At 46.2% G+C, this 20,298-nt stretch overlaps 1 protein-coding gene across 4 annotated transcripts in view; it reads left to right on the top strand.

Moving 5' to 3' along the window:
* Positions 1–16,847, top strand: part of RASSF4 (Ras association domain family member 4) — a 38,974-nt gene extending 22,127 nt beyond the window's left edge. Inside the window, exons 4-11 of one of the 4 annotated variants that reach the window (XM_016137614.2) lie at positions 1,736–1,878; positions 3,225–3,319; positions 4,006–4,163; positions 7,788–7,889; positions 8,184–8,235; positions 8,846–8,967; positions 9,732–9,829; positions 13,158–16,847. In XM_016137614.2, the coding sequence (XP_015993100.2) occupies positions 1,736–1,878; positions 3,225–3,319; positions 4,006–4,163; positions 7,788–7,889; positions 8,184–8,235; positions 8,846–8,967; positions 9,732–9,829; positions 13,158–13,458 (1,071 nt within the window). In that variant the 3' untranslated portion in view covers positions 13,459–16,847. Of the gene's footprint in view, positions 1–1,735; positions 1,879–3,224; positions 3,320–4,005; positions 4,164–7,787; positions 7,890–8,183; positions 8,236–8,845; positions 8,968–9,731; positions 9,830–11,165; positions 12,671–13,157 lie in introns of those variants that run through there. The other 3 variants (XM_016137615.2, XM_016137616.2, XM_016137617.2) reach the window with 3 other exon arrangements.
* Positions 16,848–20,298: the final 3,451 nt, after the last annotated feature.

The following is a 20,298-nucleotide window of genomic DNA, read 5'->3' on the forward strand; positions in this document are numbered from 1 at the left end:
TAGAGGCTTCCTATGGTGTCTTTGATGAAGGCCTGGCCTCAGTGTGTCCAGTCACATTGCCCCTGCCCCATCTGTGCCCTCTTTTCCTCCTCCTGGAGCACTTAATGGTCTCCTGAGCCCCCTCACGGCCACAGCCACATCTGCTTATCTCTCCACCCAGGGTCGTGCGTGGGGCTGGTTGGTCTCTATGTGAACATTACAAAATATTCCAGGGGAAGCAGGGCCTCTCTCCAGCAGTGGTTGACATCTGACAGAGACATCTGAAGCCAAGGCAGAAAGCAAAGAACTGAACTCATCCTTAGGTTTCCTTACTATTCTTATGAGACCTTTACCCACTGTGGATCAATCTAGCTTTTCCTTTACAGGGAGGGTTAGTTATCTGTGCCTATATAACATCAGTGGTTATTAAAAATAGTTCTGTTTTATTGTTGTTTGTTTTCTTTTTTAGCAAATCATGTAAGGCAATTCCAAAAGCTGTGTGTATTTTTGATAACCTCGAACAGAGTAGAACTATTTTCTCTGGATGGCAGGATGTTTTAAACTTGCTAAGTAACCATAAAAATGACGCTGTCAGGACACCTTTGGAAGTGCTGCCACAGATGTGGAATTCTCCACGAGGTCTCTGAAAAAAAATGGAATTTGTGAATATAAAACAGTGATTGAAATAGCAATGAGAGAATGGTGTTTAAGGTTAACTGCCAGAAGACTAGTACTGAGCAGATGAGGAGCGGGTAGCTGGGAGGACCTTTTGGGGAAGGGTGAGGCTGAGAAGTTTCTGGTAGGTGCTCTGAGGGTGCAAATAAGGCAGCCTGTCTGGGCATACACATGAGGGCAGTTGCCCTGGGCACAAAGAGCCTGGAGGTGGACACACAGACAGGAACCTAAAAAGGGTCAAAGAAACAGAATCAAGGGCCTGAAGGGTGCGAGTAGGAGCTGGCGGAGGTGCCTCTTGAGGATTTGATCATTAAGACCGCAGAGTTTGGTGGCAAGGGAATAGCCGTGCCATCTGCAGATATAATCAAGGATGGTTGGAGACATGGATGAGAGCTGTTGTAGATATTCTGAGTGTGCGTACCCATGTGGGATGTCGGGCTGGCCATGTCCCAAGTGGTGAGAAGCAAGATTGGATTTCAGGAAAGAAACCAACTTGAAAGTATGAGAGTGGGTTCAGCCCACTAAGGGGAACAGTATGGGGAGAAGGGTGAGGCTGAGACGCAGCTCCAAGGAGCCGCCAGCTCTGCTCTGATGGGCATGGAATCCAGCACCCTCAACATATGCCCAGTAGGACCTGGTGACCATGAGACCCTGACCCAGGAACAGTGTGGGCAGAGAAGCACCCTGCGTTGTCTTGGTATTGGTGTAGCCATGCTTGCCTAGACTATGTTGCCTTGGCGCTGTGTGGACGAGCTTGCGAGATAGCCAGCAGCTAGGTTCCCATGAGACTTAGCAGCTCTATCTCCAGCCATGACCCTGGCTAGGCAAGGGCTGAGCAGTGGAAGGACATGCCTCTGGCTTCCCTGGCTTGGACCCATGGCCTCGAGTCTTGGAGCATGTAGAAGTTCATGGGTTTTCCCCCACGGGAAGACAGAACTGCAAGGAGGAGAGTTTGCATTTAGGGACTCGAGGAGTCTGATGTTCAAGAAATTGAGCCCTAAGATAGCTCAGGGAGGGTTGTCAGTAACTGCTAAGAGAGGCCACTCAGGGGGAAGAGACTGACCTTTGTGGGTCCCCACAGGAAGAAGGAGCTCTGATCATCGAGGGACTCCTCAACATTGCCTGGGGACTGAGGAGGCCCATCAGGCTCCAGATGCAGGATGATAGGGAGCGAGTGCATCTCTCCTCTGCCTCCTGGATGCCCGGACGGCCCAGCTGTCACTCGTGAGTGCTGGGTTGGGTGGGGCGAAGCCAGGTTGCCTCCATGACACTTGTTCAACCTGAGCTTATTGTTTGGAGTTTTGGAAGGGGGTAGTTTCTTCAGCCTCAGGGCAAAACCCCTGCTCCTGTATGAAGCACAAGCATGGGAGCATAACCCAGCCTCATCCTTGCCACCTCATGACTGCCTCAGCCCACAGCCTCACCTGCCAATTTGCAGCCTCACCTCAGGGTGGTCTTTCCAGATGACAACCAAATCACTTCCCTCCTGGAGAATTTTCTGGGATCCCATCACCTCCAGTAGTGTTTCTCAAATATTCATATGAGCCACCTGTGCAAGAAGAGAAGGCTATAGACAGGGGAGATCCCTTTGTAAGATAAACATTTCTCAGCATATCTGTTCCACCTTAAAAATGCTCATGGATTAAGCCTCTACTGCTCTGCATTTATTTAAATATCAAATTTATTTTATTATCACAAGATTATTTCAATCGGCATAAATGGTTCCCTGTCTTATTTAATGTTTGCCCCCACCAGCCCCCAACCCCAATAAAGAACATTGAGCCGAGTTTTACTTGTTTCTACATGTAATAAATTCTTCTATGCAGCAGAAGTTCAAAACTTTTTCCTCTTCAAGTAGTCAAGCAAAGTTGCTGCTCTGAGGACCTTTAACACTAGGTGCCTCCACAGGTGTCCCTGGTCACTGGCCATGAATTTTGAGCCACATAGGCTTAAAGCATAAAGTTCACTCAGATGGGCTTCTTAGCAAGGCTGCAGCTGTGATTTGTTTCGCACTCCCCAGAATTAAAGCTGTCATACATGTAGTCACAGACAGCAGGACATTCAGAGGCCTCTCAGCATGGATTCGGCTATTTTATCTGTCCCTCCTTTGCTCCCTTGGACTATGGGGCTAATTTCCATTAATCCAATTCCTTCTTTAGCCTGGGGGTCCAGAAGTTGGCCCCCTCAAAGTGTCCACTGTCTGGCTTTCCTCCAGGCCTGAGGGATTCCAGAGCCCACTCAGAATGAGGCCATAGGCACTGGCTTGCCTCAGCCTGGTGCTCAGGCTCACACAGGCATTGTTGTGTCCATGTGTCTTTGCAATGTGGCCAAGTACAGACCACTCAGGTCTATAGAGCTGGCACCCCCACCTTCCAGCAGAAATTGTGGTGACCTGTGCTTTTCTTTTTGTATTTTATATTGACTCTCTTGGTGTGAAATCCCAGCCTCAACTCAGCCTGCCCTGCTCCTCACCTGTGTCCTGTCCACAGGGGCAGCTGGCCTCTTCTCTTTGGCCTGAGATACTTTGGTCTGCCAGTATCCCTCTTAACATTATGATTATCTCTTTTCAGAAGGGAGCGACCTCTTCAGGATGGCAATGTAACTGCCCTGGAGCCAAACATTCAGTCCACCAAGCGCAGGGCTGAGAATTCCAGAGACAGCTCAGGTAAGCAGTACTGTGAGCTGCCCTGAACCCTATCTCACTCATCCCAGATAGGAGAGGAGGGGCTTGGCTCATGACCACCATCTCTGAAGAACAGCCCTGTGGAGTGGCGTCATTTGTCTTCAGGAGCAATACGAAGCATTCTCACTGACCCCTCACTTACAGAAAAGGAAGCAGAGGCTTGCAGATGATGTAGATTGTTAGTGGGCTGAGTCTATGCTGTGTAACAGAAAGGGGGGAATGTCAGCAGAGAGTGTGGAGCCCTCCTAATCTCAGAGGCCTCCAGGACCTCTTTCTTACTCTCTGGAATTCATAACTGTTTGTCCTCATTGTGTCCTCCCCTCACACTCAGTGAAGGACCTGTCCCAGAGTGGATGCTCACAGGACAGGGCTGAGCTGCCAAAGACCTGCCCTAGGTACCTGAAGATGGAGGTTCACAGACTTAGGGTAGTGTGATGTAGTAACACAGATTATCATATGTTGGTGTCACCTTTCCTCTCTTCAAACTAGGCATCACCCAAGCTGGACCCAGCCTCTGTCACAGAAAAAGCATTCATATTATTATCTGCTGCAGTGGGGTGCTACCACGGGGCCAGCCCCAAACACAGCACAACTGCTGGAGCATGGCAGTTCTCTGTCACAGTCACTCCACCTGGACTTGCCTCCCCCCCATCCATTTCTTACTGCAGAAGCCCTCGAGGAGGACGAGGAGACCCCACAGCTGATGCGGACCAAGAGTGATGCAGCCTGTGAGATCCAGAGAAGGCCCAGACGCCGCACATCTGGAGAGGCCCAGAGAGTCCGGCGACACCGGTTCTCCATCAATGGGCACTTTTATAACCACAAGGTGATGTCCCATCCTTGCCTCACACCTGGGCCCTAAAGCTAAGGCTGCAGGGAACCAGCCCCGAGCATGGGCACAGCAATTGGGTCTTCTTCAGGACAGGCCCCATGATAGCAGAGTTAAGAGTTCACCCTCAGCACAGCCCTGTGTACAGGTGTGGTTGTCCCCATGTCCTCATAGAGAAAGGGAGCTCAGGGGGAAAAACATCTTGCCCAAAGTCACATCAAAATTATATTCTAGTTTACGACCCAGAAGCCTGTATTTTTTCTACCGCAGAGTGACTGTTAACCCATTCTCATAAGTTTGTGGATTCTTGGTGAGTCTATCTTTAGTCAATGTCCTGTTTATCTGGTAGTTAGACAATTTCCTATGAGGTTTTTACCTGAGCTCAGCTGGAAGTTTTGTGGGAACACCACATACCCCACTGGCATCCTTCCTGGGTAGACTGAGCCCAGTAGGTGAAGATGTGCCCAGGGGCACGTGTTTCCGCGTCCAGAGAACCTTCACTGCTCCTGATTCCTAGCATTCAGCCTTTTGTCCAAGTATGCACTGTACTGATCTCAGGAAAAGATCTCCTTCCCCAGATGGCATCATTCTATAAACAAACTGAACTGTAAAGGAGGAGTTTGTCCTTACTATAAATGGCAGGAGTGGCAGTTTGAGTGCAGCCCTGGATGGAGTGTCCTGTGACGGGGTCATATCCTATAGGGCTGGGAAATGGAAGCAGAGGCTCTCCGTTTCAGCAGCAGCCCTTCTTGACAGGCCATGGCTAATCAGAGGGGAAAGGTCTCCAAATCAGACCTGAAGAACAGATGAGGCCTGCCAGGAGCATTCCAGCAACTCCTGGGGTGCCCTGGACTTCAGGGTGTGCATGAAAGGTGGATGGGACACAGCTTTATTATGAGGACCTCCCAGCCACTCCCTGCTGAGTTTGCAGTGAGTGTTGATGAGTGGCAACAGGTCATCTTTGCTCAGTCCAGGAAAACCCAGGACTATTTGAGATTAGTTTTCCAAAAGAGTAAAGGGGTAGCCAGGCCCAAAGTTGAGCACAAGTTAAGAATAGTGATAGGATTGTATGTAGTAAATCCTTCTGAGAATTTGGGTGTTCTTTAAATCTCGTTCCAAAGGGGGTTAGTCTGTAAAGTGTTAAGTAAGCACCTGTTAAGCATTAAATAAGTCTGCTGAGTGTTAAATATTTGAATACATAGTGATATATTATCTTAAGGTGTTATTCTATATATATATGCACGCATAGGTTTAGGGTCATTCTGGTTCTACGTTTCTAAAAAAAGGAGGCTTTTGCTCTATGACTCAAGGTACTGAACAGCGTGGTTTATCTTTGGTATGTTTACCCCTCCTCTAAGGGACTCATATCTGAGAGGTATATCTGGCACATTAAACCTTATTTTAGCCATTATGGATGTCACAGGGCCATGAAGATGTCTGAGCGCTCTGTAGCCTTTGAAATACACAAAAATGAGTAGGGAGGACTCTCATCATAGTCTTCCATGGCCATCGGAGCCACCATGCCAAGAATGGCTCTTCAGCCAGCCAACCCAGCACTCGACACACTAGTTTATAACCCAGTCAGGATGTCTAGCTTTCTCTCCTAGTAACAAATTTACCTGCAGAATGTGGGTCTGTTATTCCAGGCAAATTGACTACATTCCAGGACATGAACTAGTATCTCAGGTATGTTGGACAATTGATTCATATCTCCTGGGTGAGTAAGGGGCTCCCAAGGAGAAAGCCCATACAAAGTCCTCTTTCTCACTTTGCTCTACATCCATTCAGAATTAGTATCCTTAGAAATCAGGCAGCAGTTGGTATTTGAGTCACAGGCAACACTGGTTTTTTTTGTTTTGTTTTGTTTTTTAATTTCTAGAATTGACTTCATGGGGTTGTTATTCCAGGCTTTATTTCTTAGAACCAAGCATTATTATTTTACTCAATCATTTTCCAAAGCTGTTCCTGATTCACAATAATGTTGGTTTTATTTCCAGACTGGGTAAAAGTTTACCCTTCCCCCTGCTTTGTGCTGGCCTGTCAGATTCAAATGTGTTTGATGAGAAAGCATTGTGTTTAGATATGGAAAAGCAGCCCCAGGACCCTTCTTCCCATTTGGCACTGGTTGGTATCATCCTGAGAAAAGGCTTCAGGCAGAAGAAACACTAGCAATGTCTTGTGACGAGACCTTTCTTTTCTTTGAAATGGCCTGGCTCCTCTATGAATTCTGTATTTACTGGGATCTAAAAGCCTAGTCTGACCTTCTGTATAACCCAGAGTCATTCTACGTCTCAACTGTGTAGAGAGCAGGTCCAGATTTGAGTCTGGTTCTGGTACTTGGGGACCAGCTGGGGACAATGAGCAAGACTTTCATGCACCCCGGGTCCCAGTTACCTTCTAAGACAAGTGAACTTGGGCCATACAGAAGGATATGGAAATTTGAATTTGGTTTTGGAAAGCAAAGAGGAGCTCACCTACAGGGGAGTCAGATACACAGGGAGGCCCCAGAAATACTGGGGGAAAGCATGGGGCTTTGAATGGCTCTGCCCTTTCTATAGGAGACTCCAACAAGTTACTTAACCTCTCCAAGCCCCCATGTCCTCTCTAAGAAAAAGGACAAGTGACAGGTACTTCAAAGAGCCATTGTGAAGATCAAGTCAAAGATGATATGTTAAGTAGTTAGTAGGTTTACCGCCTGACCAGTGTTCATTGAGGACTTAAGCTTTAGGCAGTGCCCTGGTTTGCTTCATATACATTGTCTCATAGACAAAGGTGATACCTGCAAGAATATAATGTAACCCTATGCTGTGAAGAAGCCATGTGGGTAGAGCACAGGGTGCTTAGGAAGAAATCATCATATCACACGAGTATAATACTAAGAGGAGCCACAATGGCATTGTGTAGGCAGTGGGAAGCCTTCAATACTTTTACCTAGAACTGTACTTTAAGACAATGCTTTTCAAACTGTACTGTATACATATCATTGCCTTGGTTTCTCCTCAAAATGCAGGTTCTGATTCAGGGGGGCCTGAGGCTGAACACTGATGCAGCTGGTCCAGAACACACTTTGATTTGCAAGGTTTTCAAAAGGTTGTTCCTTTGGGTAGCAGTGTGGTGAACAGATGGAAAGGGCTGAGCTTGGAGGAGGAAAAGTTGAGAAACTATTTGTGAATTGAGGACCTCTACTCAGGCACCACTGGGAGAATGGAGAGGAGTAAACAGATTTGAGAACTTTCAGCCTTAGAGTCAACAGGCTCTTGGTGATATGATGGATACAAAGAGTGAGGGAGAGACTTGTCCCCCTCCACCCCTGTGAATTGCTTCTATAGCAGTGGTTCCTAAGCTCAGAGAGCTGGCCCTTAGAGCTTAGCAGGCATCTTTTTTACAATCAGTTCTCAGTAAGATGTGAGATGTTGTAACTACCCCTAGTGTATCCAGATCTGTGCATGGCTTGCATGTGGATCTGTGTGAATGGACAGGCACAGGTATTCCCAGAGCCCAGGTTTGCCTTCTGCTTGGGTTTCCTCAGTACCCTCTAGCTGGTAATATGCCTGGCCCCTGCATGATGTCAGCTCTGTGCCCCCTCCAGCCTTGCCTTGAACTTCCCTTCTCCCTGTGCAGACCTCCGTGTTTACCCCTGCATATGGGTCCGTTACCAACGTGAGGGTCAACAGCACCATGACTACCCTTCAGGTGCTTACCCTGCTGCTGAACAAGTTCCGAGTAAGTCTGTCCATGAGCAGCATTGTCCCTGTGATGGTGGTTTGGTGTTTTATTGGGTCAGGGAGTGGGGGAAGGCTGGGGGAAGCTGCCTCAGGCACCTGGGTAGAAGGTCTAGCAGGGTTTCCTCTGATGAGCTAGAATCTCTGGGATTTGTAAGAGAAACTGATAGGGAGTTGGAGGGGGAAGGCTTGGGAACTTGTGTCTGTGGCACTGGGTGTGTGGTTACTGCTAGGGATTGCTTTCTTTCTCTCTTGTCTCAAAAAGCCATGGTCTGACTTCCTATCTCTGCTGCAGGTGGAAAATGGCCCCAGTGAGTTTGCACTCTATATCGTACATGAGTCTGGAGGTAAGTGTCTGCCTTTGCCTCTAGATCATAAAAACAAAAGACTGACAGTTTGGCAGGCTCACCAACCATGTTCCTTCTTTGAAGGACATGCCAGCTTGTGAGGCAGGCACAGAGCAGCTCGCCCTCCTGGCCTTAGAACCTCCTGTGCCCCCACCACAAATGCCTCTCCTCAGCCCAAACCTAGGCACACTTGTCATCCATTTCAGAATCCCACCACAAGCACATGGGAAGCCACCATCTCCAGCCTCACAGCTGGGAGGAGTAGACAGGGATTGAAGTCTACGAGGTGGAGCTGAGGCCCCTCGCCCACTGAGAATTACTGTTGCAGAACCTGTATGTCCTTCTCTGCAGCACTCACGTGGCAGAGTCTGGTGACTGGGCAGGCCTGGCCTCCCCATGTGACTGCTCCTCTCCTGGCTGGGCTTTTGCCACATGACATGAACTCACATCATCCATGGCAATGTTCTCAGCGAGTTCTGGAGAAGGTTCACTGGAATGCCTGGATATTGTCTTTCATGTTACTATCCTGGAATAAAGAAAGGCAATCCTAATGCCCCCCGCCCCAAATTTTGTAAACCACCTTTTTTTCTCGCCCCCTCCCCCCCTCCAGAAAGGACAAAATTAAAAGACTGTGAGTACCCACTGGTTTCCAGAATCCTGCACGGGCCATGTGAGAAGATTGCCAGAATATTCCTGATGGAGGCCGACTTGGGCGAGGAAGTTCCCCATGATGTGAGTAGGGGCTGAGGGTTCGGAGGCCTACTCCTGAGGTAGGGCTGGCTGACAGTATGGGAGATTCTCAGGCACTCCGAAGATGACCTTGGCCAGAGACCTCTCAGGTGCTGTCTCCAGGGACAACACAGCTGTCTTAAAGGACCCGAAGCCCGACATAGTGATGGCTCCAACCCTCCCTCTGCCTGCCAGCCACCACCAGCTCCATCAACTGGCTTATGACCTCTGCTTTTCTCCTCCTTGGCAGGATGAACCTTTTCCTTCATTGCAATGTGTTCTGTTGTCATTGTGTTAAAGACTCACATGAGGACTCCTTAACTAAGGCCTAACTAGGTCCTATAGAAGATAGCCAGGCATCTAAGTCCCCTCACAGGAAAAAGCCCATAAGGTTTGAACTCCAAGGAGAAGGTCCAGTGACCCTATGTCCCATGGGCCAGTGCAGTCTCATTCCATTATTAGAAACAATGGTGTTCCCACCACTCCCCACCTCCACCCCAGGGAACGCCCAGTGTGACTCTGCTCACTATTGAATGCTTTTCCTAATATTTCCTCCCAGGGATAATAGTTGCTTTTGAGGCAAGAATGAGCTCCATCTTCCTGTCCTGATACCCACAGAGCAGTGTTAGGGGTGGGTGGAAAGAGGGGCAGCTACTTCCATGTGTATAAGACATTGCTGAATTGGCCACTATGGAAGCCATGACGAAAAGAAAACATGTTTTTGGCTTTTAATTTAAAACACATTAAAATGTTCTTGGATTTTCTAGGTCGCTCAGTACATTAAGTTTGAAATGCCGGTGCTGGACAGTTTTGTTGAAAAATTAAAAGAAGAGGAGGAAAGAGAAATAATCAAACTGACAATAAAGTAAGCAGCACTTAATGGGCCAGTCATGGGCCCTGACCATCAGGACAGGTCTGCAGGGTAGAGTATCCAGGTCAGGGGCTGGGAGAGTTCTGTCCTCCAGGTGTGCCAGGTGTCATTGTCTGGCTCAGGGAGGCCTGACCATCTGGCCCCTTGCTTAGTATTGACACCAAGCTTGGGGACAGCCTGTCAAAGCGGCAGGATGCAGCCCAGACTGCCCATCCAGCCTTAGCACTTCACCAGCACGGGATGGACACAGCTGCTGCAAACGGGGCAGTAAAATCAGGCAGGAGCTTGAGTGGACACCAGACCAGGGTTGTGAGTTCTGCTGGTGACATAGTTCTGGAGTAGCAACTGAGGAGATGGCCTGCTTCCTACACAGTCAGCCTGGTCTGGGCCTTTCATGCTAGTAGGAATCTGACCCTGCCAAAAAGGAGTGGTTGTTGGAACTCCCTGCATCAGCTGATATTTTCAAGTGCAAGGGACCAGTTCAGTGGAAAGGTGAGCAGGTGTCACCTCCCAGCTGCTGGAGAAGCTGCATGAGGTTAGCCAGAAGCTGCATGGCCCAGCTGTATGAGGTTAGCCAGGTTGCACATCCCAATGATTTGTCTCTCCCTCTGCAGAGTGAAGCATGGAAAGGATATGTGGAAGGTACTCAGCCAGGGCTGGGGTCAAAGTCTCTCTTAGGTAGGGAAAGAGGGAAGCTGTTCACTGCTAGGGCCCACAGCTGGGGACTAGCTCAGATTCTGGCTTCTAGCTGAATGATCCTTGGAAAGCCACAGCCCCACCCCCCACCCATGTCCCTCTGTGCGGTCAGGCTCCATGTAGGCAGGCAACAGAGACCCCATTCAGAGGGAACAGTCTGCCATGCAGTCAGCAGTGTCACGGTAGGATTTTGGAGCTGGAAGGAACCTGGAGGTACCTGGTCAGTCTGTTAAGGGTACAGAGAGGAAACAGAGACCCAGGATGAGGAAACTTGCAGCACAGGTTATTTCAAAGTCCAGGCTTGAATGCAGGCCCCCTGATACCTGCTCTGTACCCTACCCACTCCAGCATGCTCCTGTGGGTACTAGTCTTTGGAATAGAAATAGCAGCACTCGGCTTTGAAACAGCAGGATCTGCAGCCCTATTTGACTGCTTCTAGCAGCCAGTGGTCCTGCAGGGTATGGGACTGGCTCTTCCCTGTTCCCTCTCATTGGCAGAAGACAGATGGTAGCACTAATCAGCCAGTCAAGAGCTGTGTGTCTCCTGGCCCAGGCATCTGTGGCTCCCTTGCTTTGCTCCCCACTCCCTGTCCCCTGCAGGGTCAGTGAGTCTACTTGGCTGTGTCTCCCTCCAGGTTCCAAACCCTGCGTCTGACAATGCTGCAGCGCCTCGAGCAGCTGGTAGAGGCCAAGTAGCCAGCCAGTGCCTGCTTCTTCCAAAGCCACAAGCAGCCAGTATATAATGAATGTCGGTGGCCGGGCCCTGATTAGTCATACCGATTGATGACCACTGCCTGAGGAATTCAGCACCCATGTTTCCACATGTCTACCTGTCTATGTACCATGAGACTCATGCCCCTGGTTCTTGGCTCCATAGTGAGCGTTCACAGGACCCAGACACAGAACTAAATAGTAGGAATTTGCTGGGTGGGGTCTGCATGAGCAGCTGGTCTGGGCAGTAAGCAGCCCTGAAGATGGCACCAGCCACATTCTGTGGCTGGATGGCATGGTCTGTCCTGTTCATGCCACACTTCCGCTTGAAATAGCAGTACCTAACCAAGCACCTGGGTACGTCCTCGATTTGCTTTCCCAGTGCCTAACTCAGAGCTCATGCAAGGCCACAGCTTGTTTCCTCATCATCCACATGAACCACAAGAACTCTGTCTACCTTTACCTTGTGCTGCCATTCAAGAACTCTGCTAGGAAAAACAGGGGATACCAGCAGCTATGGGATGTGTCCTGCTCCCAACCATCACTTCACCATGGTATCCCTGGTCCCTGGCCTTTACGTCTCTGATGTCACCCCATAAGTCTCACACGGCCCAGTGCCCCAGGGCCAGAAATCATACTGGGAATAAGACTTAAGGGCATCTCATCTTCAATCTGAGCACTAAGTCTGAACTTCCTCAGCAAGACCTGAGGAATTCTTATAAAGAGCTTGCTGCAAAAACATGCCAATTTGATCACATGGAGGAAGTGGCCCACATGACATTGGAAGAATGACACCGCACATAAGCAAGATTCCAGGATCCAGGGTCTGTTGAATAGTGGCTCGTGAAGGCAGTACTCAGTTACCATCTCCACTGTCCCTCTCTGGGCTTCTGTCCCTTTATTCTCAATGTTTCCCACAAGAAAGGGGTTAGATAAAGAGAAATGTCAGTTTGAGGAGAAAGGGCTTTGAAATCCCTGGGGCCAGATACTAAATTATTTGGATTTGTCAGCTGGGAGAGAATTTCTGGAATGAATAAGAGGGCTTTTGCAAAACTATGCAACAGTTTACATCAGTCATGTCTAGTGTTTGTCAGCAAGCTGAAGACCAAATTCTTCTCCCTCTGGGGCCTGCAGATGGCAGCCTTAAAGGGAAGAACCATAAAGGCTTCCAAATATAGGTGAGAGTTCATCTCCCCTTCATGCAGTGGGTCCTCACCAGTGCACATAAAGAGCAGAGCTTGGGAGCAGCCATGCCATGCAGACTCACTTTTGGGGGTGAACTTCATACCAGGATGTCCCCCATATAGCTTCATGGTCACAGAGGCACCCAGAAGGGTGCCCAGGGGTGACCCACTGCAGTTTCTGTTGACTGTTGTCCTTTAGCAGCAGTTTCCTAGGTGCTCAATAAAGGTGTACTATACCAAACCAAGAGAGTCAAGACCAAGCTTTCTTTCTATTTAGGTGTATCCTCCCTGCCCCCACCCCCCCCCACCCACCACCGCCCTAACTTCTAAAACTCTTATCCTACAGTGTGTGTGGCCAAGTTTGGCAAAAGAACCCCAGAGGTCCTGATGCCAACATGACTCTTTCATTTCCATGCATACCCTGGGTATTGATGTGGGGCCTGAGAACAGAGGTGGCCACAGGTCACAGAGGAGGAGTCAGTGGTGAGGGTCTGTGGGCGGCCTCGGCAATGATTAATAGGATCACCCAAAATCACAGACTCTCAGGATCAGGATAACCTCAGGGATCTTCTAGACAGGGGCTCAGGTGGGATGGCAGCAAGGCCTAGGAGAGGGTGGAAAACAAGTAGGACCCCCTGGATCATTTTACTCCCCGGCCCATATTTCCAACTTCAGGTCTAGGACAACAGCTATTCATTGTTCAGCAGTAATTGAGTGACTGCCTTGTGCCAGGTCTCTACTTATCCCTGGAGGGATGAAGACAGCCACAGTCCACCCCAGATTCCGGGGTCTCCTCATCAGGAGAAGCAGGCTAGATGCCTGGCAGGTCAGAGGACCAACTGAGCAGAGAGCCAGTGGAAGTCCCTGGAGAGACACCTTAGTCCCTGGAGAGACAGTGTGTGTGGCATTCCAGCCCAGGAGACGCTTGCCAACCCAGGAGCAGGACAGAGAATGGCACACAAGAAGCCATGGGATCAGGAGCCTCTCTATAAGCACTCATTGGTTTTGGGTATTTTGGGAAGTGGAGGTTTGAGGGTTTTTTGTTGTTGTTGTTTTGCTTTGTTTTTGCAGTTGTTAAAATATTATTTGATTTAAGGCCTGTCTAGATAAGTGTCAGTGTTAAAATAGACATTATCAAAACTAACCTCTGAATATCATAGCTAAAATAAATCACTAGCACAGAAAAAAAGAAAAATGCAGGACAGAGGAAAATGTACACTTCTACAATCATCTCTAAGGGGTTATCAATCAATCTTTATCAATGCTGTATTTGCTTTTCGGGGGCAACTTGAAAAGCTGCTCAATTCAGCTTACTGTGATCCAATAATTTCAGACTTTCTCTGCTAGGCTCTGTGATTTCCTGCTGGTTTATGTTAGAGCTCCACGTTCCTCTTTCCACAGACCGAATAGTATATCTCAGATGCTCCTTCACTAACTAGTATCTCAGGTAGTAAATGTATCCAAAGACAAATGAAGAGTCCTGTGAGAGAGAGAATGTCATCTCCTAAAACAGGACTGTCTTTCCAGGCCAAGGCTCAGGAACCAGAGAAAATGATAAACAGAGGACGAAATCAACAAGATTGCAAAAGAACAACTGGACTCAGGAAAACAGGGTGATTTGGCCAGAACAAATTACCAGAATGAGTAGAAAAACAACTTGTTTTTCCTGTGGTGACAACCATGACAACCATATGCCACCTGTTTGGGATGTTTACCAGAAAATGAATTAAAGACCTTCCCATGGTCAAAATAGAATAAAGTAATGTGTTCACCCAGGATACATCTGGCCCTTTAGTCCCAGGGAAACAGCTTGGGACTTATCCAGTCTGATGGAGCTCAGGAGCCCGCAATGCCCAATATTCCCAGTGTGGACTGGACAGAGGCATCCTGCAGCTGCAGAGCAGGAGCAAGAAATCCTTGTCAGGTGCCCTGGTGGGCAGCAGACCGCCCCCCACCTTCAGTCCCTCACCATGATCAGATAGGAAGCACAGAGCCAAGTTGTTCAAAGTGTAAAAACAGCTAAACACACATGGTGTATTTAGACCCCAGGAGTTATGATCGTCTGGAAGAAAGCCAACTGTTGACCTGCCCCTAGACTCACAGCGTTTGGGGTGGGGCTCCACTCTTCTGGCTGGGCTTTTAACAGAGATGTTTTCTGCAAACCAAAGAATGGGAATTCCCTGAGTTTCCTTTCCCAGAGAACTCAAAGGAAACAAAGCAAAGCCTCAGACTTGGTGAACAGAATTGTTCAGGGTCCCTTCTCGGAAGTTGGACCACTCTTGTTACTGCACTTGGGCCACAGGTGTGACCAGCATCCTTCCCATCGCTGCCAAATGCAGACCCAAGGCAGCAGCACTTCCTGTTGAGACAATGCCTTTCTGTATGAGTGTTCTATGTGTGTTCATGCAAGTGTATGCATGAGCATGTGCATGCAAAGAAGTGGAGATGTAGGGGCCAAAGACATAGTAAAAGGAAGCTGTCTTGCCAGGACTTTTCTCAGCCCAGAAGCCTCTTCTTCCTAGAATGAGCCCTTCAAAAACCACAGTGCTAAGGGGCACACTGCTGGGTGTCAATTGCAGAGGAGCCCTAGATATTAAACGTTCTGGTCTATAGGCCCAGTTTCTCTAGAAAGATGTACTATTAGGAGGAGGTGGTGGCATAGACTCTTAACTGCCCTGACTGTCTAACCCTCTACTCTCTCCCCGTTTCTTCTTTGTGCTTCTTAAATGTCATGTGTGCCCATTTTTGATAATTTAATTTGTTTAAAAATAATCTGGGACCCCATTTGAGAGATACTATTATGTAGAGGTTGAAAGCATAGGCTCTGGAGCCAGTCTGTCTAATTCTGAAGCCTGGCTCTGCCACTTACAAATGTGTAACCTTAGGCAAGTTACTTGCCTCAATTTTCTTATCTATAAAATGAGGACAATAAAAGTTCCTATCTTTTAAGGTTGTGGGAGGTATATTAGTCAGTTTTGCTGTAGTAACGAATAACACCAAACATTTCAGTGGCTACAACCAAAACATTTACTTCTCTCACATTTCACATGGGTGGCCACAGGTGGGCATATGTGTCTCTACTCCATGTGTCTTCTCTCCTGCATCCTAGATTGCATGAAGGAACAGCCCGTACTTGGAGCACAGTATTCTCAAGGCAGAGGGAAAGAACAGAGTGGTAGCAGAAACAGTGATTCAGAGCTACTTCTGAGACATGATATACTTTGTGTCCACTCATGTGCAGTTGGTCAATGCTAGTCACATGTAAAGTCAACATCAGTAGGATGGGATTTTGTTCACTAAGAGGCACTGAAAGTCATAGAGCAATAGGCAGGGATGTAAAATCCAGGAAGGGCAAAGCAAATCATACCTTGGGAATATTGAATGAGGTACTGCAAGTGCTCCACACCAGTTCCTGGCACATAATAAGCACTAAGACTATTATACTATTAGAGGGTGTAAAACCCTGTCTGTTTTCTCTCCCTCTCTTTCTCTTTTTCCCCTTATCCTTCCTCCTCCTCCTCCTCACCTAATATCCTTGTCTGTCTCTTGCCTCTCTCTATCCTTACCTCCTACTCTGTCAACTCTTGGCCATGCACACCCTTTTATATCCTGACTTTTATCTCTCTCCTTTTAAAAAATTCATCTTTCTTTACCCAAAATCTACCTTTCTAATCTACACATCTTTGGGCCTTCTGTAGTTGGCCCAATTGTTTTCAGGTACAAGAAAAAGGGATAATCTACTATTAAGTGGGACATGGAAAGAGTTAGTTTTAATTAATGGCTGTCTCACTAATAAAATGTTTTTGAATAAGTTTTGTCTTATTGTGTTAGTGTACATAGAGCAAACAGTCCCAGAAATTCATTTGGCTCTTGAAACTGTTCCTAAACAATCTCTGGCCATTGCCTCTTAGCCTCTTCCCCTCCAACTACCAGTATCATCAACTTGTAATAAAAATTTAATAATGAAAGTAATAGCAATGCCTCACATTTTCTTGTGTGTTATGCATTGTGTTAATTAAGTGCCTTGCATTGTCTTATTTAATCTTTACAACAGTCTAGCTATTTCAGATTATTGAGTTGGCATTCCTTGTACAGATCTTAGTCTCATGCTTTGTCACCTGCAGAACAGAAAGCTTGAGCTTCAGCTAGTTTGGCCTCTGTCATCAACTTGCTATGTTACTTCAAGCAAGTTTCCCTCCCTCAACCTCATTTTATTGATCTGTAAGACAGATATAATGATCCCTGCATCATGAGACTATAGTAAAGGTGAATGACCGGAGAATAGATATAAAAGGAGATTGTGAACAATTAGGCCTCTTATAAATTCATTCGTTGACTAAATACTTGCTGAGTGCCTGCTACCTGCTGAACACTGTCCTTGGCACTGCAGACACAACAAAGAACGAGAAATAGATTTTCAAAAATGGTGTAGATGATAGTGGTTTTGTTCATCTGCTCTTGCAACCACATAGAAGTTGTGATGGAAACATGCAGCAAAGGCCAAACAGAGTCACCTGAGGTCTAGATAAATACACTCTACAACTAGGGAGAGAGATAAGAAATCACTCTGCGAGGGTTGGAGGTAGGAGGGGGTGAAGACACGAGGCTGACAATTCTGGAGTGACTGAGTGGGACAAAGTCTACAGCAGTGGTAGCCAGCAGCTTCAGAAGCCTCTTAAAGGGGCCATGTCTGCAACTTGACTTTCGCAGTGACGAACTCATTTACTCTGAGCACCAGCTCCCAGTTGGCTGTTGTGGGGTGGGGGTAGAAGCACCAGGGACTTACAGGGGACACTGAGTTGTCGGAGCTAGGGCCAGAGGTGAGGCTCTCTCATCGACAGAAGTGCTGGCAGGATCCATTGTTCATTTGTTGAGCCACCCCCCTTCCAGTGTGTGGGCATAGCACTGCCATTGCTGAAACATCATCAAACTGGATAACAGACATTGCTCCACCCAGGGGATTCCCTGAAACTCTGCCTCCCCTAACTCACAGCCCCACCTAAGCCACATCCAGTTGTGTTGTCTGTGAGCCCTGAGCAAGCTCCAAGGGCCACACTAGTTGCTGCTGACCTGGGTTTCTGGAGTATCTTCTTGAGGCAACTATAAGCACAGCATCTGTGGATTGCTTGCTGAATCTTAACAAGTGACTCTGGAGGGACACAAGATGGGGCTAAAATTGGCCTGCTGCTGAATCCCTCTCAGGACTGTATTACTGGACATTTACAACACAAAGCCATGCTAATAAGACTGGGATACTTAGGAGCTTTTCTTAGAAACAGACACAGAAGGACAGCCAAAATGGGAAGACAAAGAAGCAAAAACTATATAAGAGAACAGAAAAGAGATCCAGGAATAATAGGAGCCAAGCAATCTAACAGATGCAGAGTTCAAAACACTGGTCATAAAGATGCTCAATAAACTTAAGGTAAGTGTAGATGAATTCAGTGAGAACTTTAACAAAGAGATAAAAAAAATAATGGAAATGGAAATTATAAAAGGGAACCAGTTAGAAATGAAAAATACAATATCTGAGATGAAGAGTATATTAGAGGAAATTAACAGAATGGATGAAGAAGAGGATTGAATCACCACTATAGAGGATGGGGAAACCAAGGACACCCAATCAGAACAGCAAGAAAAAAGAAACCAACAATATAACAATAATTTAAGGAGTCTTTGGCATGAAATTACATGTAAAAAAATCTGTGTAATAGGTATATCTGAAGGAGGAGAGGGAGAACAAAAGTTGAAAAGCTATTCGAAGAAATAATGATGGAAAACTTCCCTCACCTGGTGAAGGAAATAGGCATACAACCCCAGGAAGCGCAGAGCATCCCACAGAAGATAAACCCAAAGAAGCCCACACCAAGACACATCATAATTCAAATGCCAAAGGTTAAGTACGAAGAGAGAATCTTAAAAGCAGCAAGAGAAAAGCAGTTAGTTACCTACAAAAGAGCACCCATAAGATTGGCAACTAATTTCTCAACAGAAACTTTGCAGGACAGAAGGGCTTGGCACAAAATATTGATATGATGAAAACCTGGGATCTATAACCAAGACTACTTTATCCAGCAAAGCTTTCATTTTGAGTGAAGGACACAGATGAAGAGCTTCCCAGACAAAAATAAGCTAAAGGAATTCACCATCACCAAGCCACTATTACAGGAAATGTTGGAGGAACTTCTTTAAGGAGAAAAAATATGTACCAAAAACAGAAATAAAGAATGGTAATAACTACATATCTATCAATGAGTACCTTGAATGGAAAAAAATAAGTGTTCCAACTAATGGATAAGGTGGCAGAATGGATAAGAAAATAAGCCCCCTACATATGCTTCCTACAAGAGACTAACTTTAGATTAAAAAACACACACAGACTAAAGGAAAGGAGATGGAAAAAGATATTGCCTTGATGGACTGATGGACCTAGTTGGTATTGCACTGAATTAAGTAAGTCAGATAGAGAAAGACAAATACCACATGATTTCATGTACATGTGGCATCTAAAGAACAAAATAGACAACAATAACAACAAACACAGAAAAAAATTCATAGATACAGAGAATATTTTGAGGGCTACTAGACAAGAGGGGGAGTTGGGGAAGATGGTGTAAAAGGGAAAAGGAGTTAAGAAATACAAATGAATAGTTACAAAATAGTCATGAAGATATAAAATATAGCATAGGGAAAATAGTCAATGATGTTGGAATAAATATGTAAGAGGGAAGAGGAGTACTAGATTTATTGGGGTGGTCACTTGAGCTCAAATCACTATGCTATACAACTGAAACTGATATATTATTGTATGCCATTTATAATTGAAAAAAATCTCATTGAATTGTACAACATAGATATGGGCAACTAATTGTCTATTATATTTCAATAAAGCTGAGGGGAAAAAATAAGCCAGACAGAGAAAGGCAAATACCATATGATCTCACTTATATGTAGAATCTAAAGAATAAACTAAACTAAACCAAAAACAGATTCATAGATATAGAAAACAAAATGTTGATTCTCAGATGGGAGGCGTATTGGGGCGCTGGGTGAAAAAAAGTGAAGAGATTAAGAAATACAAATGGATAGTTACAAAACAGTCACAGAGTTTGAAGTACAGCATAGGGAATACAGTCAATAATATTGTAATAACTATACATAGTACCAGGTGGATACTAGACCGGGGGATCACTCCAAAAATTATATAAATGTCTAACCACTATACTATACACCTGAAACTAATTAAAATGATATTGAATGTCAACTGTAATTGAAAAATCAAAAAGTGGGTGGAGGTGAAGAGGAATAAGTTTCAAACTTTCAGGTATAAAACAAGTCATGGGGATGTAGTGTACAGCATAGGTAATATATTCAATAATATTGTGATAATATTCCATGGTGTTAGATGGTTTCTAGACTTATGGTGATCACTTCTTTAGGTATGAATGTTGAATAACTATGATGTGGACCTGAACCTAATGTAATATTGTATGTTAGCTATATTTTAATAAAAAGTCTTTAACAAGAAAAAAGAAAGAAACAGATCATGATAGCTCTGTTGGCCACTGTGAAGTCGGGGGCTTTGGTTCTAATGATATAAGAAATCTATGAAGGTTTTGAACAAAATGAATGACTTCAGTTTTAAGTGGATCCCTCTGGGGCTGTGAGTAGACTGTGGGGAGAACAGTGAGGAAACCAATGCAATAATGCAGGCAGGAGATGACAGCAGCTTGCTGGAGGTTATAGCAGTGGAGGTGTTGAAAGTAGCTCAGTTCTGGATATATATTGAAGATAGAACTAACAGAATTGTGATGGATTGGATTTGGGTTTAGGGTGAAAGAGAGTCAACAATGACATCAAGATTTTTGACCTG

Source organism: Rousettus aegyptiacus, unplaced genomic scaffold (assembly GCF_014176215.1).
Source record: "Rousettus aegyptiacus isolate mRouAeg1 unplaced genomic scaffold, mRouAeg1.p scaffold_m13_p_6, whole genome shotgun sequence".
Classification (NCBI taxonomy): Eukaryota; Metazoa; Chordata; class Mammalia; order Chiroptera; family Pteropodidae; genus Rousettus; species Rousettus aegyptiacus.